The following is an 11194-nucleotide window of genomic DNA, read 5'->3' as shown; positions in this document are numbered from 1 at the left end:
AAACACCCATTGTTTTTCCTCTCAATTTCTGACAGTTACTGTCTAAAATGTATGTAGATTTTAAATGCCTGCTTTGGTCTTTTGTTTGGGTCTTTTTTACCAGTACTGTGTGCACAAAATAAAACTGAGTTTTCTCCTGTCTTATGTAAATTTAATTTCTAGTCCAGCTGGAAGAACCTTGGACAGAGGAAAATTTCTTCCTCCTCTACCATACCCACTGGCCCACAGCCAGCTCAAGGGCTGTAACTCCTGAGGTGTTCCACCTCCCCTCCCCATATGCATTTGGCACCGTTGAATAATGTCAGCTCAAGGTGGGGTAAAAAGCGCAAGCAAAATTACTTTCCAAACATAGAAGGGAATGGTAGTTAAGAGTCTCAGCCCCAGTTTGAGGTAACAAAATATATAAACATTTTTACATTAACCCTTATGTTCAGACTTAGGGGCTGTATATTTTCACCCTCCAAGTGTCAATGCTGCCAACGATGTATAACCAAATACATGTTACACAGATATTAACACCTTGTAAAAACCCACAAAAACATCAGAGGCCCCCAAAGAATAGAGGCATAAACAGATACGAGACTGTAGAAAACGAGACGAGTGAACAGAGGCTGCAGTGAAGAAACTGGAGGCAGTGCCGAGGAGTGAAAAATAGGGCAGAAGGGAGAAAAAGTGCTCAAGAAATGACCCCAAGATATGAGAATCCTTTAAAAATGTCAGTTAATCTTCCCAGAAGAATACAGTACTGTAGCATTTCATTTTGGATAACTGGGCACGAAGAAGAGGGAGGAAATGAGATTATGTCTAAATACTTTAAAACTGGATAGAAACTTACCAAGTGCATTAATGGTTGTTCTTGTTGGATGAAAAGATAAAGGATCAAAAATAAATTAATAAAAAATGAAAAAGACAGCACTGATAATGTGACAACAGAATTGTGATAAAGGCTACGTAGACACTACATTAATTCAAATAGCTACCATTTTCTCCTGTTACTTGATGATACCAGTCGAGATGTTAAATGGGTACATGGTATGTGTCTACACACACACACACACACACACACACACACTCACTATACTTTCTCACTAGTGTCATCCTTTTTGATCTTTGCTCTGACAGAGTTTTGGATGTTTTAAACACCCCTCTCTTTTGTAAACAAACTATCTGTGGGTAGAAAGTTACATAGTCTTGACCCAGAGAAAGAAGAGAGGCATTTAATAGACCTTTCTCCTCCAGTTACACTGGTCTGGTTTTCTAGAAGATGGTTAATCTGCCCCTTTAATATTAACAAGTTAATTTCAAGCTGAACTGAAAAGCCAGTTATCTAACGGTAATGGTCCAAGAAAAGTTTCTAATGAAAGTATTAACTAGTGTCCGCTAGACATTTTTTACAGCCCAGCCACGAGACAGGAAAACCAACTCACAGGGCATTTCAGACATTCTGTTATTATATGTGTTCTGTTTTATTGTGTGAGTGCCCTAATCTGTCCATTTATAACCTCTTGTTAATAAAATCAGCAGAGGTGTTCCGACTGACAGGAACATATACTCTCTAAAGCCAGAATCTAAAACCTAACAGACCCAGTTAAATGCTCTCTGGGTTCCCCAATACATTTTGATTACTAAAAACTTCCATCAACATAGAAAGAATGAACTAAGTTATGTAAGGGTCCAGCCTGTTAAGACTCCAGACACAAAGCAATCCAATAGCCCCCAGGGGCAGATTCTTCCTCTATTAAGTGATTTTTTTTTTTTTTTACAAAAGTAGCTTTTATTTAACACATGCTATTTATAGCACCATTAGTCTAAGGAACTGTATGTATTTCAAAGAAAATGCCTTTTGAGTCTATGAATAGGTTCATACCAAATTCACCACCTTTTGGAATAAACCATTACCAGCCCGGGAAAGTTGTCCAGGTCCAGAACAACAAGTCAGTCTGAAAACCCTGTGACTTAGAGGGAGAAACAATATCCACATCGTAAGGGATGAGCGAGGCAGCTTAAGTTACTTCCCCAGAGCGACCCAGAGGTGCTAGGACACTCATCTCGGGCCCCCTCGGAACAGCTGCAGACAGAGAAGGAAAGACGCCACGCCACGGGGTGAGGCCATGGGGGCCGGAGAGCCGCATCGCGAGCTAGGAACACAATCTGCGCCCAGAAAAAAAATGAAAGGCCTTTGTGCGCACAGAGGAGAAGAGCTTGTGTGAGGTTAACCGAGGTCTGGGGCTGAGGGAAGAACAAGGAAATCAAAGATCACGCTTTCATGCTCTCCTCTATTATCACGCAAACCACAGGAGTGCGCACACACCCCTACACACGTTACATTCACACCGTTCCTCTCTCTCAGAATTATCCCAGGGAGGAAAACAACACCTCCGAACTACAAACACCCATCAAGAGCATTAAGATATCTCAGAGGAAAACAAAAAAGATTCATTTTAGTCATGATTTGACCTGATTTATACGCCACACCCATACCCGCCACATAGTAATCTACTCTTTAGCCTGACGACCAGGCCTCCAGCAGATGGACCGGCAGGGCTGCCCCTCTCTGGTGAAGAAGCGTGTCACTGAGGGTCCCCGGCTCTGCCCGGAGGGGAGCTGCGGCTCTGTGGGAGCTGACCGGGGCCAGCTGGGGCCAGCTGCTCCCCGCCACCCTGGCGCCGCCATCGCCTCTCTGCGCTAACAGGCCTCCCGTAGAAGGCTGAGGGAGAACGTCTCTCCCAGTTCATTCACAACGTTTCCTTATTAACTGTGTGCCATAGAAGGATGCTGCAGGTCTGAAGCACAGAAAGTAAAAGACTTCGCATAGACAAAACAAGCTGTGGGGGAGGATTCCCCGGAGTCCCGCTCCACGGTACCAGGGCTCCGCGCTCAGGGACACTGCTTCCTTCCCAGGCCAATGTCCCTGGTGTCTCCGTTCACCCGGCCACTCAGTCGATCCCTGGAGCGCCCGACTGGCTCTAAGTGCTGCTGGGGCGGGGGCGGGGGGTGGGGGAGGGTGACAGAAAAAAAGGGACGAGGCCACAGGATTGTAATGACTGTACGGCAGAGAATCATCGGAATGGCGACAGGACATAATCTTGCCTGAGACCACGGATAGAAAACCAGTAACTCTGGGACTCCAAAGTCAATGAACAAGTAGCAGTACCCAATATTCTGGTAAACAAATAACAAACCAACCGGCTGTTCAATAGCAGAGAACTGTCCTGATTTCTATTTCGGGGTTGCGGGATCTCCATCCGGAGTCCACAAACGTTGGTCGGGAGAGCCATAAGAAATCTGCCAAGTCCCTCGTTCTGAGGATTCACTGGTACGTGGTTGGTTCAATACTTCAGCATTAACGAAAGCGAAACCAGACCCTGGCACATTTTGACACTGGTCTCTCTGTTCCCGGCCGACCTCAGTTCTTCTTGTCCTCCTTCTGAAGCTGGCTTTTTGTGGTCCCTAGGCTGTTCCACACCTCTGTGTACATTAGGGTCCCAATGAAGACAAACAGGGTACCCAGCCAGTGCCACAGAGTGAAAGGGTTCTGGAAGTACAAGATGGAAAAGATGAGGCTGACAAACTTGCGGAGGGTCACAACAAGGGTGACGGTGAGGGAGGCGCATTCTGTGGTGAGAATGAAGACGCCCCGGATGCACACGTACCTGGAGTGGTGGGTTAAGGTGGTTTTCTGCAGACTACCAAGAGAACAGCAGGGAGAACCTTCTGGCATATTCTAGAATATTCATATTCTAGGAACCAGAAAACACGGGGAGGGTTACAGCTGCTCTGAGGCTCTTCCTTAGTAGAACAGCCTGCAGAATGAATATCCTACCATCCATTTGTGGATCCTGACTCGAAACTGCCTGACGGCATGAATTCTTGTTCTGAATTCTTCACAGTTTCCAGCAAGGGTCCCCTCCCGCATAGTGACAGAAGCTAACACTTTTAGGAAAGGTCGACAAACCTACTTTATAGAACCTGGTCCCCCAGCCCTCCTACCTGCTCGTCCAAAAAGGAACTCTGCAGGAAAATCTCTGAGGTGACCTCAGAGGAATGAGAGTGACTCCCCCTGTTTCATGGTTTCAAAGACTTAACGATTTTTATAATGTACTTAAGGTTGTTCAAGAGAGCCGTTTAAAAAAGTAGGCTTTAGGGGCACCTGGGTGGCTCAGTCGGTTGAGCGTCCAATTTTGGCTAAGGTCTTGATCTCACAGTTTGTGGGTTCGAGCCCCATGTTGGGCTCTGTGCTGGCAGCTCAGAGCCTTGAGCCTGCTTCAGATTCTGTGTCTCCCTCTCTCTCTGCCCCTCGCCCACTCATGCTCTGTCTCTGTCTCTCAAAAATAAATAAATGTAAAATAAATGTTTAATAAAATTAAAAAATAATAAAGTAGGCTTCAATTAGTTTGAAATTTCATCAGAATTCTGTGGCAGCTTATGAGATATCCTAGACTACTGAAAACTCCAGGAAATCACGGAGCGTCCATGTCACATACTAACACTTAATTCCCCATTCATTTCTCCACTCCACCCAGAGCAGTTCACTCATGGCGCCCAGTGGCTTGCTGCCCTCCTGAGGCTCTCCCATCTCTTTGGCCTTCCCCGAAAGCCCAGACTGGAGGGGCGTTTCTGTCTCCTGCAGCACAGAACAGATCCAGGCAGAAACGAAACGCATGTCACCGCACCATTAGGAGAACAAACCTTCTTATGGCAAAATAACAGAGAAGAGCATACGGCGGGCAGAGGGGAGCAAAGGATACTGAGTGACGACATTCATGAGGAGGTAGAACCACATGATGGGCACTGTCACACCAATGAATGGAACTTGATACAATTCTGCAAAGATTAAAAGGAGATAGTCATATTTTTGTCAGCTTAAGTCTTCATCTTTTTGGACCAAGGAATACAGACGGAATATAAGAGAGCAACATTATTTCCCTTGCAAATAGATTCGAGACCCTGCACCATTTTATTTGCCTTGGTTCCAGCCAGGCTTCACCAGTCTAAAGAGTCATTACACTGGTTTCTTAAATTATAATTTATTTTTTATTTGAGAGCGAGCCAGCATGCAAGTGAACAGAGAAGGGGAGAGAATCTTACGCATTAAATTATAATTTTAATTGTAAAATAAACTCCTTACCATTCACCTGAATAGGACCCCACTTTACAAAGAAAGACTGTGAAGTACAGAGAAGTTGAAAATAATATCGTCTTGGGGCACCTGGGTGGCTCAGTTGGTCAAGCGCCAACCTTACTCAGGTCATGATCTCACAGTTCATGAGTTCAAGCCCCGCATCGGGCTCTGTGCTGACAGCTCAGAGCCTGGAGCCTGCTTCAGATTCTGCATTTCTCTCTGTCTCTGCCTCTCCCCCAGGTCAGCCTCTCTCTCACTCTCAAAAATAAGCATTAAAAGACAACCAGGAACTAGATGCCATTTGGAAATGTTCAATCCTACTAGTGATCAGAGAATTCTAAATTAAACAAGGCTCTACCATTTTATATTAAAAGAGATTAAGAATTTATAAAATCCTGTAGCTCGTGGGTGGCTCAGTCAGTTAAGCGTCCAACTCTTGATTTCGGCTCAGGTCATGGTCCCAGGGTTGTGAGATCGAGCCTGTGTCAGGCTCTGCACTGAGTGTGGAGCCCGCTTGGGATTCTCTCTCTCCCTTTCTCTCTGCCCGTGCCCGCTTGCACGTGCGCGTGCGTTCTCTCTCACAATAAATAGCCATTCAGATGATAAAATCCTCATCTGGAGAGGCGGCAGTGCAACTAGCAGCCACGTGGCTGGTAGAAGGAGCAATTGGTGCATTGTTCTAAAACAATTTCTGGGGCGCCTGGGCGGCTCAGGCGGTTAAGCGTCCAAACTCGGCTCAGGGCAGGATCTCGCGGTTCGTGGGTTCAAGCCCCGCATCGGGCTCTGTGCTGACCGCTCCGAGCCTGGAGCTGCTTCGGAGTCTGTGCCTCCCTCTCTGTCTGACCCTCCCCTGTTCACACTGTCTCTCTCAAATAAATAAATAATTAATTTAAAAAAATCAACTTCATAATAATTCTTAAGGGGCAATAAAAGGATTTATATGTATTCTTAGGAATTAATCCTCAAAAAGATGAAAAAAGTTTTCCATTGAGTACAGTACTATTTATAATAAGGAAACAATGAATCAATCTAAATGGTCAATCTTAGAGCAATGGCTATGTACGGCCAAGGAGTTTAAATAAGGTATTACACATTCAATTAAAAAAGTCATGAAGATTATATACAGGCATATATAAAAGAAGGCAAGAGAAAAGATATAAAATTATATCCACACAAGGATGACAACTATGTAAGAATATACATAATATCTGGAAGGAGGCTGGGAAAATGAAATTAGCTGCTGTGTCAGGCAATGGAATGGTAACTTTACTTCCCTTAAATACCTTCTGATGTTAGTTCTATACACTAAGGCTTACACAGTAAATATTTGGGAGTGACCTGAGCTGAAATCAGGAGTCAGACGCTTAACCGACTGAGCCATCCAGGTGCCCCTTCATCGCTTTTCTGAAATTGCTAAATTGTTTGCGGGGTTTCAATTATACAGAATAACTTAGGAAATCTGAACAGTCATGTTAAGATCTGATTAGTAAATGAACGTTACTTTTCTTCTACAAAAAAATAAAAAGCTATATATGTAAAGATAATTACTATAACCGTTATGTCTGGACTAGTGGGAAAGCCCCATAATCTGGAATTCTATTGTCTTGGGTTTTTTTTTTAATGGTTATTTGTTGAGAGACAGAGACAGAGTATGAACATGGGAGGGGCAGACACAGAATCTGAAGAAGGCTCTAGGCTCTGAGCTGTCTGCACAGAACCTGATACAGGGCTTGGGCGCACGAACTGTGAGATCATGACCTGAGCCGAAGTCAGATGCTTAACCAACTGAGCCACCCACATGCCCCTCAACTGTCTTTGAAACACTTAGCATGTACTTAAATGAAAAGAAAGTTAACAAGTATTATTACTATTTAATAACTGCAGAGATCCACTGTATCAATTTGCTGGGAAAAGAGTCAAACAGTAGGACTTAACATATTTAGGTGGATTTTCAGTTCTCTTAGCAAATTCAAGGATAACAGGTTCATCTGAGAAAACCTCAAGGCAAACAAAAGGAAAAAGCATGTACTTAACTCAGGTATGATTCTGAAGAAGTTGAAGGCAGATTCTAAAAAACTGTATGAATACCCATCCCTGTTACTTCTAGAAGAGCATTCTAGGAACTAAATGAAATCAATCCCAAGAATTTAATAATATGTTTATTTCAATAGCCCTTTGCTGTGTGGGGATTCTCAAGAGACCTTAAAAATCATTGTGACAAAAATAGCTGTATGTCAATTAGATCTCAAGAAAAAAAAGAAAGAAAGAAAAGAAGAAAAGCCTGAAATGACGGAGTAATCCAGAGCCCTAAAAAACTTTCTGACACACTGCCTTCATTGCACTTTTTTGTGGGCACAGGGGACACCAACACAGCAAACTCAAACAGAAAGCAGTCACAGTCACAACGTCATGATGCATAATCAGACTTCAGAGCGCAAACAAGGTTACAGGGCGCACACTGCCACTCTACAGACTGTCCTTACCGTTTCAGGTATGAGCCACGTAAAGCCTTGATTTTACAACTGTGTATCTGTTCCTGTGTGTTCACTTGTCTGTATAACGCCATGTCTTTTAGTAGATATTTACATCAGCTAAGTAATTTCTTTCAAGGTAACTGGCAATGTATACCTAGTGTATTAAATAGCCACTTTAACAAGGGATAGCTAACTTACCCTGCAGACATTTGAACTAATTTTGCCTATTCTTGCTGCCTACCTACCCTGTTCCTTGGAAAAAAGCCCCCTCGAGGTTTTTGCTTCCCCTTGCTCCCAGGTGGCTAGACTAGAGCTGGGTCTGCAGGCAGGTCCGCCTTCACCAGCAGAAAAAGATGTGCAGGGACGGAGAGCCGGACTGCTGCCTGGCGTCCTGCGGTCCCACCCCTGCAGTGCATTACGGCTACGTCTTTGCATCCTTACAAATTCAAACATGCCACATGCAAATGAAACACACAAATTCCAAAGCAAAGCATAAAATCTGAAGATATTCACTTACATCATTTGCAAATAACTAAGAAGCACCTGTAAAAGCAAACTGTAAAAGTGTTGCTGCACTGCACGTGAACAGCACTATATTCCTGGAAGGCAGAAAGGGGATGGTTTCGAACAGGGCAGGGATGTGGAGAAGATCATGAGAGGAAGTGGTGGTCAAGTCAGTAGGAAAACGGAGAGCTGATCCCAGAAACTGGCCATTCTCCTGGAGACCCCCGTACTCACCAGACTTATTGAACAGAACCGCGTGGTCATAAATGTCGGAAGCCAGGAAGACGAAGCCCGGCAGTGGAAGGGCGTGCTAAAGGAAGGAGGACTTCATGTAAGTGGAAAAGCAAACACATCCCAAAACATTTAGCGCAACTGTACAGTGACTTGAAGTTTTACAAGGTGTTTGACAAGCAGTATCAAGAAAAGCAATTTGGACTTGCTGAATCAACTATTTGTATCCAGTGCCTCTGCCCAGGGGACACTGAATGGCCTGCTGTCGATCCCAAACTGCAGCTCTTGCCCTTAGGGGAAGGAGTCAGACGATCATCACACACTGAACAAAAAAATGGAGCCGGCATCCTTCCCTCAACAAAAGGGAAATTTTAACTCACAGTCATTTTGCCCCTAGGATTTGCTATGTTTTGCTACTTTTGAAAATGGCTGAGCAAATGCAAGGATTTAAAAGTTACAATGAAAGCAAAGGCAGATATCAGGGAGTTTAGGAAACTCACGGGAAAAAGAGATTTGAGGACAATATGAGGTCAGGGAAAATGAAATGAAGAATAAAAAGGGCTGAGAGGGACCCAACAGGTCCGCCAGCTGACCGCGCCTGGTGACAGGCCACGCTGAGGAATCACAGCCAACGTTACAGGCACTTACTCTGGGCCGGGCACTGTTCTAAGAGAAAGATGTGAACCGGATAGAATGTTCCGTATGCTTTAAATTCCCAGACGCATACTTCAGCTCCAATTAAATATCTCAAACCGACTGTCTGCAACTTCTGTACAGAAAGCTGGCAGTGAAGGAGTCCCTGAACACTGTCCCTCCCGGCCGGAACCGTGAGGCGCCGTGCTTCGGCTGCTATCTCCACAGGAAGAGATATTGTTGGAGGAAGAGTACAGTTAGAGGAGGGATCTAGCTCAGCAGTTTTCTGACAAAAAAGCAGAAGCACACAGAATTTGCTAATGAAACTCTCCATCAAGTGAAGAGAGCCGCTGAGAGGGACCCCCACCACAAACACCCTCCCTGGCATGTTGTTTTGGGGACCCATTTTCCCGTTCCCAAGTTTCCTTACGGCTTTGAGTTTGATTTCACCCATAGGAACATGGGGGGGGGGGACGTTCCTGGCTGGCAGACACAACTCGGCTCACACCGACTGACCAGATCATCTCATGGAGAGAACCGTGGCTCAGAATACGCATGTGTGGCCTATTAAAAGAACCTGGTCCTTCAGCTACATCAGAAAGATGTGTATTTCATTTGAAATGACATATTACGACTCAGTGCTTTTTATCTTCCCAGGTTCAAGAAATTGCTTACATTATAAAACAAAGCCTCCTTGGAGTGCTTCCCAAATTGTTTGTACAGGGTCTCCTGGAAAATACCCATCCTTGCTGACATTAGAAGAGCAAACGTTAGCGCTCCGATACCTGAAAAACAAAAACTGGGTTATAAGAGATTGGACTTGCTCATTTGCAGACGTTTTCCTAAAGAACACAGATTGCTTAAAGTTCTCCATATATTACAAACTAGTTGTAGAACATGTACAGGATTTTTAAAAGAAAAATCAACCACAATATTACTACCCAGTCCTTAATAGCTTGCTGTATCTCCCTGTATCCATTTCTGTTTTTATGCTAAAAGAGGATAACAAATATTACAAGTTTGTATCTTGCTTTCTTCATTATCTTTTTCTTGGATTTTCCTTCAAGTCATTTATTAAAATTTTTTCAAAGGTGTGAGTTATGGCTCCATATTATTTTACCACATGAATGGACCATACTTGAAAGTATTACAACATGAGAATCACTAGGTGACTTCCAATTATTTTACCATTAAAATCAATGTCCACCTTTCTACATAAATCTTTAAACAAAATATTATTTCCTTAGGATAAACTTTCCAAAATGGAATTACTTACTCAAAAGATGTAGATATTTTAAAAACTCAACACACATTTTTCCAGAAAGGCGGTGTCAACTTCTACCACTCACAGGTTATACAAAAATCACGGTCTTACTGCCCCCTCAGCAGCACTGAGAATAATCATTTACTTATCCCGACAATTTACGAGACCAAAAATAAAAAAGGATTGCATTTTGGTTACAATTTGCATTTCTTTGACTCTAAGACTACTGAGGCCAAATGCACAGTCAGACACTAATTCTTTTCCCGTGAATTGTGTGTTCATATCCTTTGCAAGTTTTTTCTTGTTGGATAAAGCGTTTTTCTAACAGGTCATAAAGATCTATGCTAAGAGTGACAACCTAGAGGGGTAAAGTTTCAAGGCCAAGAAGGAGGGAGAAGGGAGTCCTTTCACTGCTGTTTCTCTTCTACCCAGTCTTAGGCTGGCACTGTGCCACCTGGCCAAGCAGGGAGGAGTTTCACCTCTGGGTCCTCCAGTGTGAGGTCAGAGCCCTGCACGGTTGTCTCATTGCTCCCACAGAGAGAGATACTTGTATTCTGAAAAACTCCCCAGGAGACTCTGCTGATCAATCAGGTTTGGGCACACTCATTAGGGAACAGATAACTTATGAGGAGAATGAATCTAAAATTCAGAAATGAGGCTGTTGGAAATTTCAAGAATCAACTGCTGTAACGTGCCCTTCATCTGCAGAAGCTTCTGTTCAACAGAGAGATCATGAAGTAATGGAGGACACTGTAAGCCGTGGTCCCCAAGGGTGTGACAGGCAGCCAGAAACCATTCCGGTGGCAGCCATGGAAATACGGAGCCATGTCGTAGAACACGCTACCCCGAATATGGACATGGTCTTCTCTTCATGTTCTGAACACCAAAGTTCGGAGGCAGATGACCCCGGGTGCCTCTCTCCCCTGTGGCATAATCTGTTTAGCCAAAGCTCCTTGCCAAGAAACC

The 11194-nt window shown here is 44.0% G+C and overlaps 1 protein-coding gene across 1 annotated transcript in view; it reads right to left on the bottom strand.

Moving 5' to 3' along the window:
• Positions 1–2413: 2413 nt before the first annotated feature.
• Positions 2414–11194, bottom strand: part of SLC35B4 (solute carrier family 35 member B4) — a 30898-nt gene continuing 22117 nt past the window's right edge. The window contains exons 8-11 of the mRNA XM_029918007.1: positions 9640–9749; positions 8335–8410; positions 4749–4824; positions 2414–3653 (exon numbers count right to left, since the gene is read on the bottom strand). Of these exons, the coding sequence (XP_029773867.1) occupies positions 3407–3653; positions 4749–4824; positions 8335–8410; positions 9640–9749 (509 nt within the window). The 3' untranslated portion in view covers positions 2414–3406. The remainder of the gene's footprint in view (positions 3654–4748; positions 4825–8334; positions 8411–9639; positions 9750–11194) is intronic.

The sequence above is a fragment of the Suricata suricatta genome, chromosome 2 (genome assembly GCF_006229205.1).
Source record: "Suricata suricatta isolate VVHF042 chromosome 2, meerkat_22Aug2017_6uvM2_HiC, whole genome shotgun sequence".
NCBI classification, from domain to species: Eukaryota; Metazoa; Chordata; class Mammalia; order Carnivora; family Herpestidae; genus Suricata; species Suricata suricatta.
The sequence above is the reverse complement of the archived record's forward strand: the minus strand, read 5'-3'. Positions and strand labels throughout refer to the sequence as shown.